This window comes from Eleutherodactylus coqui, chromosome 5 (assembly GCF_035609145.1).
Source record: "Eleutherodactylus coqui strain aEleCoq1 chromosome 5, aEleCoq1.hap1, whole genome shotgun sequence".
Classification (NCBI taxonomy): Eukaryota; Metazoa; Chordata; class Amphibia; order Anura; family Eleutherodactylidae; genus Eleutherodactylus; species Eleutherodactylus coqui.
Window position 1 is genome coordinate 159010109 of NC_089841.1, and position 18064 is coordinate 159028172.

At 44.8% G+C, this 18064-nt stretch overlaps 1 protein-coding gene across 2 annotated transcripts in view; it reads right to left on the reverse strand.

Annotated features, from left to right (window-relative positions):
• Positions 1 to 9115: 9115 nt before the first annotated feature.
• TOP3B (DNA topoisomerase III beta) overlaps positions 9116 to 18064 on the reverse strand; it is a 60492-nt gene continuing 51543 nt past the window's right edge. For both annotated transcript variants that reach the window (XM_066603510.1, XM_066603509.1), the window contains exons 12-18: positions 17598 to 17744; positions 16429 to 16602; positions 14934 to 15062; positions 13257 to 13406; positions 12213 to 12313; positions 10561 to 10762; positions 9116 to 9630 (exon numbers count right to left, since the gene is read on the reverse strand). In XM_066603510.1, the coding sequence (XP_066459607.1) occupies positions 9161 to 9630; positions 10561 to 10762; positions 12213 to 12313; positions 13257 to 13406; positions 14934 to 15062; positions 16429 to 16602; positions 17598 to 17744 (1373 nt within the window). In that variant the 3' untranslated portion in view covers positions 9116 to 9160. The remainder of the gene's footprint in view (positions 9631 to 10560; positions 10763 to 12212; positions 12314 to 13256; positions 13407 to 14933; positions 15063 to 16428; positions 16603 to 17597; positions 17745 to 18064) is intronic.

Sequence of the window (18064 nt, forward strand, 5' to 3'; positions counted from 1 at the left end):
AGAGCATGGCGCGGTTTGTTTGCTGCGTGTGATTTCGCGCAGACAAACCGCGGCCGTCTGCATAGGATTGCGTGCTGTAATGCAATCCTATGCAGGCGTGTACGGGCGGAAATTCCGCAGGAAAACCCGCCGCGGAATTTCTGCCCATCTGCAGGCAGCCTAAGGGTGCCTGTCCATGTGCGTGATTTCGCCGGCGGTAAATCGCCAGCGAATCATGCCGGCAGACGCTTCCCGTAGCATTGCTATGGAAAGCGCCGACACCTGTTCACGAGCGGAAAATCATTGCGATTCTCCGCGGCCAGCCTATCTATCGGATACCTGCGCCCGGGCGGCGGCTCCCGCGGCGGCGATCTGCCACGGGACCTCGCATCGCCCGTGGACAGGGGGCCTAAAGGCTATAGCCACCTTGCAGAAGGCAATTTTTAAATGTAGTTTGAGCTGACAAGCATTGTTGCAATACGGTTTAATTAGCTGTGCAGCGTTTATCGTCTTTAGCTTGTATATATCTCTGTATAGTGTGTATAGCATAGTGTACAGACGCTGCAGTCTAAGGGTGAATGCCCATGGGCAGAATCGCTACGCGTTTCCCGCTGCGGATAAAACATGAAGAATTCTGTAGCTATTAGGTTCTATTGCCAATGCTCACATGTGGAATTCCACTGCGGATTTCTGCAGCAGGGGATAAAAAAAAAAAAAAAAATCGCAGCATGTTCTATTTTCCACACATTTACGCTGCAGGAGGTCTCCATTAATATAGCATTAATGGAGACTGTGGAAATCCGCAATCACTCGCAGGCACTTTTTTGTTTTTAATCGCAGTACTTCCACGACCTAAATCATGCGCATGAGCCCTAATGGTCCTCTGACCCGAGCCAAATTCTCAGACCAATGCACCGAGTGTGGATGGGCACGTGGATGGGGGCTCACTTCATCTTCTTTTAAATACCCTGAGAATCAGCTTATGGGCATATACCATTGCTAATATTGTTCAGCTGCATAGGCCTGCTGTACAGTGCCCATCCAGCAGTGACCCCAATTATTTAAAATCAGGCCAGTAATAGAGCATTTCACTGCCAGGTTTGCCCAGTCGTACACCCCTGAGAAAACCATTTGCGTAGAGGAGTGCCTGCTGCAGTTCAAAGGGAGGTTTCTATTCCGCCAGCACCTGCAAGGCAACAGGGCATGAAAATATAAGAGCCGTGTGAGAGTACATCAGGGGGGGAGACTCAGGTCAGGTTTTGCAAGGGGAAGGACACCAGAACCGAACTCCCAGAGTGCCCCTCTTCATGGTAGTTACAGCAAAAATTCTATGGGAACTGGTGCCCCAACTACGGGACCAGGGTCACCACCTCTACCTGGATAATATTACCCCAGTGTTCTCCCAGGAGTTTTGCTTCCAGAAAAACCGTGGCATTGCTAGGAAAAAAAACAAAAACCTCCCTATGTCACTGCTTGGGCAAATTTGCTGAAGGGTGAGAGCCGGGCACTATGCAGCGACAACGTATTGTGTGTCAAGTACAGGTAGTCCCCGACTTGCGAACAGGTTCCGTTCCAGGAACCTGTTCGCAAGTCCATTTTGTTCGCAAGTCCGAACAAATGGTAGTATGGAGGGGGATCGCGGGTGGATCCCACTCCATACAACGTCGGGTGGCGGCTGTTCTTACAGCGGACACCCGGCGGCAGCAGTTTCGACGAGCTGCGCCGCTTGTCAGAACTGTTAGCACTTTAAATACCGCTCTGACTGAGGTATTTAGAGTGTTAACAGTCCTGACGAGCGGCGCGGCTCGTCGGAACTGCTGCCGCCGGGTGCCCGCTGTAAGAAACAGGCTGCACCCGACGTTCTGGGGGCCTGTACAGCGTCCCACGATGAGATCACGGGACGCTGTGCGGTTGCTAGGCAGCCGGGGAGCTCCTGAAAGGCCCCAGGGCTGCCTATGCAGAGTGCCCATCAAGCGCACAGCTTGATAGGCGCTCTGCATAGACAGCCCTAGGGCCTTTCAGAAGGCCCCCGGCTGCCTAGCAACCGCAGTGTCCTGCGATCTGACCGGACAGGCTTCTATCAGGCTTGATAGAAGCCTGCCCGGTCCCTGCACAGTATGATGTAATGCCATAGCATTACATCATAGTGTGCAGGGCAGATTGTTCGCATCTAGCGAAATTCGTAACTCGAATGTTCGCAAGTAGGGGACTATCTGTATAAGGGAAAGAGGGATGTCTTTATTCTGAGCACAATACACGGACACAGCAGTAGCCCTTTCCCAGTATGAGGTACCAGTACAGAGACCCTCAAGCCAGACTGCGTCCTTGACTACAATAAGTACATGGGAGGGGCTGACCGTCTCATCATGCCCTTAAGCCATACAATGCTGAGCAAAAAGCAAGGGTATGATATAAAAAACCACATCCATCCTGCAGGTGGCTGTATAATGCCTATGTGCTATATCCATGTGCAGGCCAGAGGGACAGCTTTCCTGAAGTCCAGGAGGAAGACATCAAAGCCCTAATAGTTTGGGATCAGGAAAGGGAGAGCTCAATACTTCTAGAAGTAAGGCCACATGTACCAGGGCAACACTTTCTCCGTGAAATTCTCTCCACTGGTGTGAAGGGAAAGACCCAAAAAACGCACAGTGTCTATTAGAAACTTGGTAAAAGGAAGGACGCAATTTTATCACTGTGAAACCTGTCCCACACAGCCCAGCCGGTGCGTAATAGATTTTGTTCAAAATACACCATTTGTCCCTGCAATGTTATTATGGCATTGAACCCCCATTTATATGTTTAAACACAAAAACGCCTCCATCCGCAGGGACATGGCTCACCGCAATATCGTGCAAAGTTTCACGGCCCAATAGGCTAACTTCACACAGGAGCTTCACACTGTCAGAAAGATATTAGAAAAAAAACTTTCTGACAGTGAGGGTGATCAATGAGTGGAACAGGTTACCACGGGAGGCAGTGAGTTCTCCTTCAATGGAAGTGTTCAAACAAAGGCTGGACAAATATCTGTCTGGGTTGATTTAGTGAATCCTGCACTGAGCAGGGGGTTGGACCTGATGACCCTGGAGGTCCCTTCCAACTCTACCAGTCTATGAGGGGCGAGCCCACTAAGGATATATGCACATGGACGCTTTTTCTGTCCAATTTGTGGACCAATTTACATCCACGACTTTGTCACTTCATACGTCTCTACTCCAAGTTGAAATGTTAATTTACCATCCCTTGTGAGGAATCATAGAATGGTAGAGTTGGAAGGGACCTCCAGGGTCATCTGGTCCAACCCCCTGCTCAGTGCAGGATTCACTAAATCATCCCAGACAGATGTCTATCCAGTTTCTGTTTGAAGACTTCCATTGAAGGAGAACTCACCACCTCCTGTGGCCACCTGCTCCACTCATTGATCACCCTCACTGTCAGAACAATGAAGACTATAAAATAGGGATTAAGGCCCGTTTAAACACACAGATGATTGCACAAAAAATGGCTTTTGAGCCATCATTTTACATAATCTAATTGGTACTAATTAGAGATGAGCGAGCATACTCGCTAAGGGCAATTACTCGAGCGAGCATTGCCCTTAGCGAGTACCTGCCCGCTTGGAAGAAAAGATTTGAGTACCGGCAGGGGAGAGCAGGGGGGAACGGAGGGGAGATCTCTCTCTCCCTCTCTCCCCCACGCTCCCTCCTGCTCACTCCCGCAACTCACAGCTCCCCCGTGCCGGCAGCTGAATCTTTTCTTCCGAGTGGGCAGGTACTCACTAAGGGCAATGCTCGCTCAAGTAATTGCCCTTAGCGAGTATGCTCGCTCATCTCTAGTACTAATGCCTATTAGTACCAATTAGCAGCGTGTGGGCCACCAGAAGCTGAATTTATTTAGAGGACTGCCCGCTGTTCTATGAATAAATTCCTTTTGTTCAGCCGGCAGGATTGACAGCTGAGACAATGCAATCAACTGTTCTCAGCAGTCCCCGGGCAGAACACGGCGTGCGGTCCGTTTTATCAGCTGTTGTGCTGAATGACGGTTTTCAAGCCAAACTGAAAACCGTTGTTCTGCAGGAAACTGAAAGATGGGCACATTTAGACAACGATTATCTCTCAAAAGATGGCTTTTGAGCGATAATCATTGTGTCTAAATGGGCCTTTAGTCTTACTGGTAATTGTATTTCCAAGAGTCCATCATGGCAGCACACACAGAAGATGGTCTCCATGACCTGTGAAGGGCAAGGAAATGCAGAGAGATTGAAAGGCTCCTCCCACACTCACCCTTCAGGGATTTCTCAGTTACCACACCAAGATGGATGTTTTTACATATTAACTGTTCTGAGTTATTAACGAAAAATCGTAGGGAGGGAAATACCAGTGCTGTGATGATGAACTCCTGGAAATACAATTACCGGTAAGACTACTTCCTACTTTACAAGTCGTTCCTCATGATAGCACATAAAGGAGTAGTACCAAATTATTAGGGTTCCATGAGGGACAATGGTCTGAATAACTTTTCATGCGAAAGCTAAATCCTAATTGGCCATTACATCTAGTTTATAATGTTTAGAAATGGTGTGAATGTTGCTCCAAGTAGCAACCTTACTCATCTGTTCTAACAAGAAAGCAGCCTTTCATACCCAGGATGATGAAAAAGTTCTTGTTAAATAGGCTTTGTTTTGTAAGGGAGATTGGAGGCCTTTCAATTTGTATGCCTATGGAATAGAAGATTTCACCCAAATTGCAAGTGTGTTTTTGTTTTTTCCCCTTATTCCTCCCTGTGAACTGAATAATCAGTTCGGGTCCTTCCTCTAGATGATAATTAAGTAATCAAGAATGGGCCTTCTGACATCTAGAGTGTGATTATATTTACTACTTAGAACTCTTTGGATTTATACAAAAAGAAGGAAGAATAATTTCCTAACCAAGATTGAAAGGGGAAACTACTTCAGGCAGAAATGTTGGATCTAGTTTCAGAAATTATTTTGTTTTCTAACATGTTCTGGCCAATGGCAAGAATATCATATTAACCCTTTCCAATCCACTGTCTGACGTCTAAAGACATTCTGATTGCAGGCTGTACAGCTCCGATGTTGGAAGACGTTCGGCAGGGTATTCTTACTGTATATTACTGGCTGCTCTGTTGTCGGGGGGCCTCTCCGGCATGTCACATACCGCAGTACTGGGTCTAGCCAGCAGATGGCGCCATTGTGTAATGGCAGAAAGAAAAAGTCCCCTATGAAACCCTCAATCCAAAATTGGATTGCAAAGGGTTAAGAAAGATCATTATTATATACTTCCTTCAGGACTACATTCAGGTCCCATGGAAGAACTGGCCTAATTCAAAGACTTGTTGCTACAAAACTTTTGATCCACCTATTTTCAATCAAAGGACAGTTTAAATAGCTACTAAGAGCAGATACTTAGACCTTTATCAAGTTTCGACTGAAGAAACTAATATTGTTATGTCTACTTCAGAGGAGACCCTCAATTCTTTAATCCAGGTACAGAATGTTTTCCCATATTATGGAGGAGGTTGAGTTTGTGACAAGATTGCAGCTTTGTTGCAAATTAGAAATACCTTATTTGATGAACGTTTCCTTTTTTAGAATTATGTAGTGCTAAGTGTTTTAGGAGATAGAAGCCACTATGTCTTAAGGCCCTTTTACATGCAGAGATAATCTTTCAAAGGACTGAAACATTTAGCGATTTATTTGCATAGAGTGTTAATGGCCAGTAACATTTTATCATCGTTATTTGCATGTAAAAAGGACCTGCAAGAGTTGTTTGCAAAGCCCAGCCTGTGTTTAAACACATTTCCAGCTGTGCAACCAGCTGCTGACACATTCCATTGTTCTCCTCATGGCTGGTATAAACATGCTGCCCAGAGAACATCAATCATGCATCCAAATGGAATGTATCCTGTCATCTGCGAGATTGTAAATCTGATAGTTCCCATTTTTAATTTTTTTAAAGTTACCCAGTTGTTAAGACACCTGAGATTTATTATGGTACAGAATGTACCATTTGGTTTTCTCACCAGAAAGAACTTTTAGTAGTGACTCCGGAATAGTTCTGGCTTCAACACGGGTAAAATGGCTCCCCATTGTAGGAGCTATTAATGCACTGACTGCTAATTTGTTACAATATTCCTGGATATTTTCAATATTCATTGTTTCCCTGTCCGCTTTTAACAAGTAATCTGTATCCACAGAAGAACTAGTATTTCTCATGAATATGCAATAGGTTACTGCCTTGGCTATGTGAGAGGCCTATGACATGGGTCAGGAAGCAAAGTTTCTATTTGGAAAGAGCAACCGGAAGATGTGAGGAAAGTTACACGGCCATCCCCAAAATGGCAGCGTCCATGGTGAGGACATGACCTGACTTCCTGTTCTGTGCAGTGACAGCTTCCTCGGGGCTGCTGAGGCTTGGATGTCCAAGGTACATATACCGCATGAAATTCTTTTTTGCAAAGGGTGGATCTTAAGGGAATAGAGTATCTAACAAGTGTGCCCCATCAGGAAGAGACCAGTGTTTGCAGGAGAAAACAAGAGATGATTTGCTATTGTGCATTAAGGAGAAATCATCCTGGATAGATCCTAAACCAGCACACTCAACACCTTGACCACAAGTACGAAGGCAGTAAACACGACGGAAGGAACTTATAGTCAAGACATTACGCAGAATCTATTTTCTACATTTAGAAAGGAGAAATGTAGTGCAGTGACACACTCCACACTGTGGATGATGGCAATCAATATAGGCGATTCAAGGTGGACTAAGGCTTCCATCCTTCCGAGGTCGGTAAAATAAGTACCTAGCTTGGTGAGGGAGTAATAAATAAATTACTTGAAAGCGTTGCGGAATAAGTTGTCGCTACACAAATAAAAATAAAATAAATCTCCTTGGACCTTCCATCCTTGACCCAATCAGGGGCTAGGGGTGTGACATGGGCATTCCTCCTAACCCCTAGCTTCCGGTGGCGTCAAGATACACTAATACCCATGCAATTACCCGTCCTATGAGCGTGAACAAGACTGTTCGTAGACAGCATACTGCAATTCTTCCGTGCTTTTGATAACCATATGATCTGATCTCCCTGAACTGTGCACTTGTGTTAGTAAGAATGTAGTAGCCACACAGAAATGCATCCCTTGGAAGGTGCATTTGGGATTGTTGACACAGCTACTTGACCAAAACAAATACTGCGTTTGGCAGTATACAATTACTCCTCGACTAGGGGCCTGGTTGGAACTCACAGTCACTACATAGACATATCGGATGCAGAGACTAGTAGTAACACAGTTAATTCTTGCTGCAATGTTTGTTCCTGCTAAGGGGAAAGAGAGCCCAGTTTACATTTGCACTCACTACATTTACACAGCATGTCCCATAGCAGTCAAGCAGTAATACCTTCCTTCCTGCCATGGAGTGGGCAGAAAGGTGGCGGGGTGCTTGCAGTTAACATGCAAGACAGCCAGATAGGAAGCATAGCGCAGCAATGGCAAGACTCTTCCTATATAAAATGGCGTAAAGGCATAATGTAGTTGCCCAATGCTTGCAAGTACCGCATAATCAGCATGGAAACCAGGTCTAGCAGTGATATCAATGTCATCGCTTCTATAGTAGAAGAGCGTAACAACATAGACAGTGCTGCAATAACTGCGTAGGCAGGTCAGATAGTAATCACCATTGTCCTAGTTATCAGCAAATGTATCTGATACAGGTTTAGCAGTAATATGCTAATTTTCCATTGGAAAATGTAATAGAGCTACAAGTGCTCGCCCAAACTGTTTATGAATGAGAACGATTCTAGAAGCAATACACATAGTCTCCAGGAGAAGGAAAATGGGGCAGCTGCCACTCCTTATGAGTTGTTAGCCTGTCAGAGACAGATTACTTACCCTCACATGGAAGGACGAGGAGACAGCTGATGCTCATTGTAATACTTACCCTCTCATGGGAGGGGAAAAAATGCACCCAACTCTTTTTATTGCCTATTGGCGTGTTATATACAGTCTAGCAATACTAGGTTTACCCTAAAAAGGAAAGGGTAAGGAGACAGCAGATGCTCACTGAAACTGCACACTTGTATCATATACAGCGTCTGCAGTAACCTACATGTAGGCTTTGTCGCAGGAGGGGGAGGGGTGTGACAGTGCTGTAATTGCTGCTGTGGCCGACTGGCCAGGAGAGTCGGTGCAACACCCAGGAGGCCAGCGGCACGTGAGGAAGAGTACCCACGAGTCATAGACAAAGAGAAGGAAAAGTATCAGGGAAGACCAGGAGTCCCCTTCCCCCTTAAGGTGCAACTAGTGGGGAGCAGTGAATGCACCACATATCCAGCCAGGAACAGTGTGGCACGCGGACCTAGGGTAAGTCAGAGACCCCCAAAGGCAACAAGGGACGGAACCAGGGTGCCTGGGAAGTATCGTCGTCAACTAGATAGGAGATTTGGGAAGGGTTGTCCCATGAAGAAAAGGGTTGCTGCCTTTACTAATATCATAAAAGTATGCTGAACTAAGGAGGAGTGGAAGGCGATGAGTGTACTGGAGGCAAGGGACACCTCATTCTTATCCTCTTCTCTTCGACTCTCCCAGGGTCATGGCTTCAGTGACTAACAATAGTGAGAGATAGCTGGAATTGGGGAGGGGGGGGGGGGGGACGGCGAGCAGGCAGAAGACTCAGGTGACCCCATGGCTGGTGGAAAACAAAGTGGTTAGTGCTGCTCTGTTCCACTTTGTCTTCTTGAAGGAGGAAGTAACAGTGTGTCTGATGCAGCACTGTTCACCCTCCCTACTTGTGGACAATCATGGAAGTTAGCTCTTCCCTGATGCCCAGATATAGGAGTAAAAGGAAAAAATAATAAACTAAAATAAAGGCAGAGAAGACCTGCAGTGGAGGTGTTCTGCCACCTACGGACACTAAGCTAAAACGGATTTAGCTCAGTGCCTGCAGGAGGGGTATAGCTGGTAAGAGGGACTAAATTCTTTCTTTGCTTAGTGTCAGTGTCCTAGCGGCAGGAGTTATACCCAAGATCTTGCTTTGTCTCCCCAATGACATGTCCAAGAAATATTTACTAATACAGACATGGCCTAATATCTAAACTTGTAAGCAGCTCTTTCACACATCAGAAAAGTTTTTCAGAACAAGGTTTTATTGAACATGCTAAAAACATGTCACACAAAGTATGCTGCCAAGGCAGCCATTTTGTCCTTTGGTTTTCTGGGATTACCTCTTCGACCTCTGCCCCTTCCTCTTCCTTGTTTTCTTCCTTGTCCACCCCTGTGCATTGGATGTCTCATAGTGGCATGTTTGAGCTCTACCAGATCTTGGAAGACATTGTCACAAAATATACAGCCTGTATGTTGAGTTTGGTCTCCAGGAAGGGGACTCTTTGCTTTATTGAAGTCAACAAGCACAAGGGCGGCATCACATACTTCACACGTGTCTGCAGAGACTCGCACCCTGTGAGCGTTTTCAAAGAAGTGCACAATGACGTTACATTTATTACAGGACATCTTCCATTTCGGACCAGAGGTGGAGTCCAAGACCATCACCCCATTCTCACATTCCACGCACTGGGCAATTCCAAGCATACTTAGTGAATGCTGACAGGTAGGATGAGTGCACTCATTGCATCCCATTCCTGTAGAAATATGGAGGGGAAATGAAGATCAGTACCAACACGTAAAGCCTTTTGGATACTCATACAAAAAATATTTACAGTGGAAAATGGTAATGCCAAGAAAATGCATTGCGTAGGAGGCCAGAGGAAAATAATCTCTGCTAAACTAAAGTAATGGTACAAATGTTCATCAGCAATCAAGAGTATATTTTAGTTGTGTTATAGTGTATTCTCCAGGGCTGGACAAATCTCAGGTCATCATGGTGGCTAGGAAACCCCAACTGACGCACATAGGCGGGAATTTATACACATGGGCCAAAATTCTGACAGAAAAAGTAAAAAATTTTGGCGCATGCCTATTTGCTTCTTTTTTCACTTTTGTGTTGAGCTTGTTTCTCTTGCGGAAAGTGGGAGGGGGCATCTCTTGTTGACTTGGATTGAATCTGAATAAATATCAGTGCACTATACCCCCATAGTGGTGGTGGCAGGCAGTGACAATTTTATCATTTATCTTTGTAATTTTTGCAAAGGGAAGCCAGGGATTTCGAGCTCTGCTTAAGAAAAATGGTACCAATCCCTAAAAACATACATTATAAAATTACATAGGACCTGCAGTAAATAAAGCAGAACAAGTACTATGCTGGCACTGTTATTCAGGAGACACTGATGGCATTGTTAATGGGGTCACTCAAACAATGTGAAATGGTGTAATATATTATCAGCACATTCTACTCGTCTGAGAAGTCCTCATGCAAATACCACAGCTTTGTATTTAGAAAAATAAAGCCTGTGGCAAAATGCATGTGCATCCAGTTTGGCCATTAAGACCGCACCATTTTCTTCCTGGATCCTAATTTTTTAAAGGTGGCCCGTAGATCTAAGAGGGAGGTAAAAATCAGCATATGCTACATACAACTAAAATGAAAGTGGCAACTTGATCTGTTAACAAACCTTTTTTCATGTCCCTGAAAGGAGCATGGTTGTAACAATATGGGCACAGCGGATAGCTCTTTCCCCGTGAACCTGATGACCACAGCACAAGCTCAAAGTCATCCAGCGGACAGCGCAACTCCTTGTACAACTTGATGGTTCCATTTTGGGGCAAGCTATAAGTCTCATCGCAGTGGGAACAATGCAGGCGGCTGGGCTTAGCCTGGTGACAAACACAAATATGTAGAGTAGATAAAAGTATTGTAACATTACAATTACTGCAATATGCTTGCACTTAAGATGTATTATGACTAGTATGCTGTGTACAACCTTAAAGGGGTTGTCCCGCGCCGAAACGGGTTTTTTTTTTCAATAGGCCCCCCGTTCGGCGCGAGACAAACCCAATGCATGTGTTAAAAAATAACAACGTTTAGTACTTACCCGAATCCCCGCGCTGCGGCGACTTCTTCCTTACCTTACTAAGATGGCCGCCGGGATCTTCACCCACGATGCACCGCGGGTCTTCTCCTATGGTGCACCGTGGGCTCTGTGCGGTCCATTGCCGATTCCAGTCTCCTGATTGGCTGGAATCGGCACACGTGACGGGGCGGAGCTACGAGGACCAGCTCTCCGGCACGAGCGGCCCCATTCAACAGGGAGAAGACCGGACTGCGCAAGCGCGTCTAATCGGGCGATTAGACGCTGAAATTAGACGGCACCATGGCGACGGGGACGCTAGCAACAGAGCAGGTAAGTGAATAACTTCTGTATGGCTCATAATTAATGCATAATGTACATTACAAAGTGCATTAATATGGCCATACAGAAGTGCTGAACCCCACTTGCTTTCGCGGGACAACCCCTTTAATGCAAGCTACATATTCAACTTTAACAAACATACAAATAATAGTAAAACTGTTAAAGGGTATTCCCATCCAAGGCTACCAAGGCACATCTATAGAATATACTATGAAAGTCTGGTAGATGAGGGTCCTACCTCAGAAACACACATGTAGTTCTGGCTGCGTTCCTGGCTGAGTAGAGCAGCCAGGGGTGGTCGGGGGTTAGGGCTCATTTACACAGGCGTATTGTCACCGTGTATTACGCATGCGTATTTCCTTGTGTAACACGCAGTGAATGGAGGCAATGAAAGGGAATGGACTTTCATTCTTCATTCACATCTGCATGTGGACTGCAAGTGGACACTGCGTATGATACACAGGAGAAATAAATCGCAGCATGCTCTATTTCTCCACGTAGCATGCGCAGCCCTTGAAGGCATTGTGAAGGGGCAGTGTTTCAATACGCAGCTCTGCGTAAAGCGGGGAATTTAAAAAAAACCCTCAAACTGCGCATGTCCGTGACGTCAGGATCCTGGGCATACGCAGTCCCAATCACAGCCCGTACGTGATCTCTGCTGGCAGAGCATAAGAGCTGCAATACGTACAATGCTGCGAGATAGTTACAGTGTTGTACGCATACACCCTTGTGAATGAGTCCTTAAGGCAAATCTAAGTGGCCCGTCTTGTTTGGTTCCTGAAACTCCCATAGAAGTGAATGGGAATTACACAAACAGCATGATACATTAAACTACACTGTTTCTACAGCTGCCCAGTTACAGAAACAGATTAGCTGTCTGATACATAATCAGTAATATATAATTACAAACATACCTGGATATACTTCATAAAGCGATGACATTTTCCACAGCGGGAAAGTGGTTTACCAGTGGCAGCCAGAGGTGAGAAGGACACTTCCATCAACTCATCCATACCTTATGAGAAATGACAACAAATTGTAGGTTTTCATTGTAACAACCACCTAGTTAAAAGGATATTCCAACCAAACAAATTTATGTCATGCCATAAACGTCTGATAGCGGAGGGCCCATCTTTCTGGAAACTCAAGATTGGTAGATTCTTGTTCACCAAATAGTTGAGGGTCCAAGAAATGGTAGATCTATTAGACATTTATATTATATCCCATACTTCTTATATAAATGCCTTTGGTTAGAATTTCCAACCAAAACAGTCCATAAAATAGGTCATCAATATCAGATCAGTGGGGGGACTGACTCCCAGCACCCCCACTAATGAGCTTATTGAAGTGGCCATGGTACTCAAGCAGGTGCTTTGGCCACTTCACCGCTTACCGGGCGCATCTCTGTACATTTTGCAGTATCTGCTCCTGTTACTGCAGCTCAGTCCCATTCACAGCTGCTAGAAAGTCTATGGCCATTCTCACAACTGCGCTTTTTACCATGATTACCGCTGCGTTATCAATACCGCAGTAATCGTGGTATAAAGCTCCCATTGATTTCAATGGGGCCTCGCAGACATACGCTAGATCGCAGGGTTTTCTAATGCCGCGATTTTCAAGCGCTGTCTGCTCTATTTTAGCACACCTCATCACCCATCACAATGATGGAGTGCACTAAATCCCGCTGTCGGAGGCAGGAACCTGTGTCTAAAAATCAAAGTAAAATTGCGGCAAAAAGCTGCGATCGAAATCACAGAGTTTTGACCGGGTGCATGTGTGAGTGGCCTAAGGTTTTGTGCCAGGTAAGCAATGAGAAGGCTACAGCGCTCGCCAAAGCACTGCAGCCCCTTCAATCATCTGATCTGTGGGGGTGCTGGGAGTCTGATATTGATTGCTTATCCTAAGAACAGGTCATCAATATTGAAGTCCCAATAACCCCTGAGACACTGAAATCTCACCTGCGATAGAATCTACAAAATAGTGAAATTTCCTTTTGAAGATGTCCAGAGTGTGCTCCAGGACCTGATGGAAGTTTACTTTTCCCTGAGCAATGAGATTAAGTTGTTTTTCAACCGCACTGCGTATGGTGGGTAAAACCAGCTCAGGATCTAAGAGTAAGAAACAGCGAAAAAGTTTCAGATATTAACAAAATGCAAAATTCAGAAACCAGGCCATAACATTTGTCTTTAAAAAGGGTTAATCCACATAGGGCGGAAAAGCTGCGAGTCTTACTTGCAGATTTGGGCAGGTAAAACCTGTGGTGGATTACAGCAGCGGGCAAGTGCTTAGAAATCTCATCCCCCTGCGTTAGAAATGTTCTACACAGAAAATTGAGCATTCTGAGGATTTCCAAATCCGGAAAGCATCATGTTGTGGATTTATAGCAGATTTCACCCCTTGCAATATAGCAAGGGTGAAATCCATAACAAAAGCATAGACTTGTGGCAAGATCCACAGTGGAACATTTCCACCATGTGTGAACGTAGCTTAAACGGGTTTTTCAACAGAATAAAAATATCTGATCCCTGAGGGTTCTACTGCTGGTCCTGACATCTGCAGGTCTGTGTGCCCTGAATACCCTATGTGAAAACAGTGGTCGCACGCTTGAATGAGCACTGCTACATTCACTTCTACGGGATGAACAACAATGCGTTCTGCAATCTCCCTTCAACCCACAGATGTGAATGGAGTGGTGCACATGGGACATTAAGAATGCACAAATGTCTAGATCACTGGGGTTTCCTAGCAGTAGGACCCTTAGCAATCTGACATCCCTATTCGGTGGTTAGGGAATAAATGTCACTATTGGGAAAATCCCATCAATGGAGAAGTTATACCGTGTTTTTTTAACTAATTATCTTGAACTTATACAAAAGCTTTTAGGGTCTGTTCACATGTGGCAGACCAGTCGCAGAAAACTTGGAGATTGAATAAAGTTTGTATAATTCCAGGTAACCTGCCGCAGAACAACCCCATTTGAATGTACTGAGCAATCGGTTAGTGGCCAAAATTTCCACAAATCTGTCACATGCGAAAATAACCTTAGCGGTCAGTTCAAGATTTTCATGTTTAGGTAAAGAATGAAGGGTGCAAAGATTGTAACTTTTGGTGTTAAAACAATTTGTTTTAACTATTGGAAGTTGTTTCCGAGATTCTAACATTTATTGGATATGCATGGCCACAGTGTTGCATTACACTGAGCTGCTAATGAATTAAAGGGGTTGAAGCAGCATGTAACTTGAGACATTCAACAGCAGCCTGCAATGAAAAATACTGCACCGGGCGCTGTGCATGCGCTAGTTCCCCATGTGCAGTGTTTTGTCATTCGGAGCTGCTGATGGAGGTCTCTGATGCTCCTCCATCAACTACCATGTTTAGGACCGCATCAATGTGCAGCTAGTAGAGAGGACTGTACTAAACATGGGGTGAAGTTTCACAAAAGGAGCACATCAGTGCCGATTTTCTAACAATACATTAGCAAGTGCCTCATAGTGCTGTTTATTGCACACTTGTGAAAATAAGTGGCCAACCCTTTTAAGAAAGCAGTTATCTTTAGGAGTGAACATCCTTCTGCAACAACCACAGTATATTTACAGCAGCCTAGTGGTAACAGCCATAATGTTCTTTTTACTTACCTATCTTATAGTAGCCATGTACTAAGACAATACCCAAACTGGTAGGCTTCAGTCTGCGGCCACTCTCTACTGTAACATAGTTACGTTGGCAGATATTGTTGATGTGCACCGGGATACTTGCATCCGTTCCTAAAGGTTAAAACACATTCTGTGCTTACCAGCATACTTGTTTCATAGAGATAAAGCATCACTGTCAGCTAGTAACATGGTTGCGCTCTTGATCTGGGGTATGCCCTTTGGGCCTTACAGAATGCTCAAATTTACCTGCAGGGAAGGTCATCATGTTTGTTCCAGTGTCCCATTTGTGAAGGCAACAGGTCTAATTAGATCAGCTAAACAAGGGCAGATGCTAATGGACATTTACCCATCTCTATACCTCTGAAGAACTCTTGCTCTGCCTAAACTGGTGGAGGGAAGGTAATATCCTTCTTTTAAAAAAGAAGAAGAGTCTGACAGGCCTTCCCTCCTCCTATTATAATGTTTAGAATTAAAGTAGGAAGGAAAACACTGTAAAACTGTAACCCTACCTACTAGGCCAGAGTGTAGCCCTAACAGATGTAATTCAGTAGTATACATTTAAATTAGACATGCAATATACCTACCACATTTCCCAAAAAATAAGACCTACCCTGACCATAAGCCCTACCATGATTTTCAGGTAGATTTGTAATATGACCCCTCCCCTGAAAATAAGCCCTAGTCGCTGTCTGGAGCTCCGCCGTGCATCCTGCAATCCTCGTTCACCCACAGAAGATCACTTCCTGTTTACAGAATTCATAAATCCCACCTCCATGAAGAGATGGTTCTGATTGACTGAGCAGCACTCGAGAACCAATCAATGCGGCACTCGATGAACCAATGCGCTGGCTGTAATTATTTCATTCAGCGCTGCATTGATTGGCTGAGCAGCAGTCAAAGACCCAATCACAGCCATCATGTTGTGGAGGCAGGATTTATGCATTGGCCAATTAATGCCGTGGCTCAGCGTATCAGAGCTCTGGAGAGCAGTGAAAGAGACCTGGACCGAGCCTGCTAGGTAAGTATAATAAGGCATTCCCCCGAAAATAAGACCCAGTGCCTCTTTTTAAAAAAATTAATATAAAATAGCATCTTATTTTTGGGAAAACACGGTATCTGCTTTTACTGGTTATGCCAGATTTATGATGATTTATACTCATTCCATTTAGTCGTTACATTAATTATTTCTTCCCTTTGCTGTATTCTAGATGACAACCAATTATGGCCACCATTATTGCTCCTACAGAGCTTGTCATCCAACTGCTGAATGGAAGATCTGCTTTCTTATGCAGTGATGGTAGTAGGAGGGATGAATTGCTACAGATTTGCTATGAGTGACAAGGCTTATCACAGCTGTAATTGTCGCTCTTTGCTATCATCTATCAATAAATGGCTACATAAACCCGAATGGAAATGCTCTGTATTATATGACTTTTACAGAAGTATCTGCGTATACACCTATAAAAGGATTACCAACCAATCCCATGTTTTTCCATCAGGGTGATGAGTTCTGCTTCGGTAAGATAATCTGGAGGGCATGTCTGTTTTTCCAGAAGCTTTATCTCATCCACGTTAAACTTTTCCCCTCTTTCACATGACTGAAAACTTTCCTCCATTGGGATACCCAGCCAAGGCATTACTTCTGTAAACCCTGAAATAAATAGTAAAGAAATCATGCATTTTCTAGAAGTTTAAAAAGAATCTCAACCATGACCCCATTTTCTCTGCACTGCTGTACAGTAATGTGTGGACAGCTGAATAGACACAGATTTCAAGGATGTATTATCTCTGAACTGACTTCTCTGCAGTAAGCCTTGCAGATTTATGTCAAATTTCACCCCTTGCAATATAGCAGGGGTAAAAACCATAACAAAAGCATAGATTTGTGGCAAGATCCACAGTGGCGAGGAATCTCGCCGCGGGACCGGACACGAGCGCCTGCAGGAACCAGCGCGTACTCACCCGCGGCTCCGGCTGTTTGATGTGCCCGCTTGCCTGCGCATGCGCAGACCGGAGCCGGCAAGCCCCGCACAAATAGAGCATGCCACGGTTTGTTTGCCACGCAAGATTTCGCGCGCCCAAACCGTGGCCGTCTGCATAGGATTGCGTTCGTTAACGCAATCCTATGCAGGCTTCCAGCGGCGGAAATCCCACGGGTAGTCCCGCCACGGAATTTCCGCTCGTGTGCAGACACCCTAAATCAATTTTCCCAACCATATCTACAGGATTGGGATAAAATGTCCGATTGCTTAGGGTCAGTCAGGCTGCTGGGACCCCCAGTGATCCTGAGACCAGTGCTCTTGAATGTTCCATGTGAATGGAGCGGTGGATGCGCACGCTCAACTGCTGCTCCATTCTCTTCTTGGCAATCTCCCTCTGTCTCATAGCAGTGAATGGAGAAGCAGTCGCACATGTGCAGGGTAGGGGATAAATGTCTTTAATGGAAAAGCCCCTTTAAACAATAAAAAGTTCCTAGTGAATGACAAGCAAACAAATATCTGTATAAGAAACCCATACAGAAAGCATATTGGAAAAACGTGGAACTTTTCATCAAACAATTACATTTATTTGCTGAAACCATAATACCCAGCACTTACAAGGAAGGACTTTACAACTTCAGTTTCTCCATTTTTGGCGATTACTTACCAGGAGAGATAACTTCCTTGCAGGTAGACGTAAATCTCTCACAACCTACGCAGAAAGCAATACTTGTCTGGAGATATTTGCAGTCATAACTGATAGTGGCAATAAAATGTCGGGTTATATACTCATAGAGTCTCCAAGCATCCCCACCTGAACCGGGAAAAGAAGGGACAAACATATTAGAAGGCAGGTAAGGTATATAGCCCCACTATGCTGTTACATGGGATGTGCAAACTTTTATCGCATATAAGAATTTTTTCTTTTTCATAATAACATCCATCCATCCGTCTATTCATCCATGCATGGCTAGCAAACAAATTTGCATAGAGATCCCCTCTATGAACAATATCTGAGCAACAACTAATGAACGGTCATCACTCTGTGTTAAAGCAAACGAACTACTGTTTATACGCTTTTCCGAGTGACTTTCTAATGACCCTTTTACACGGTCTGACAGTTGGGTAAATGAC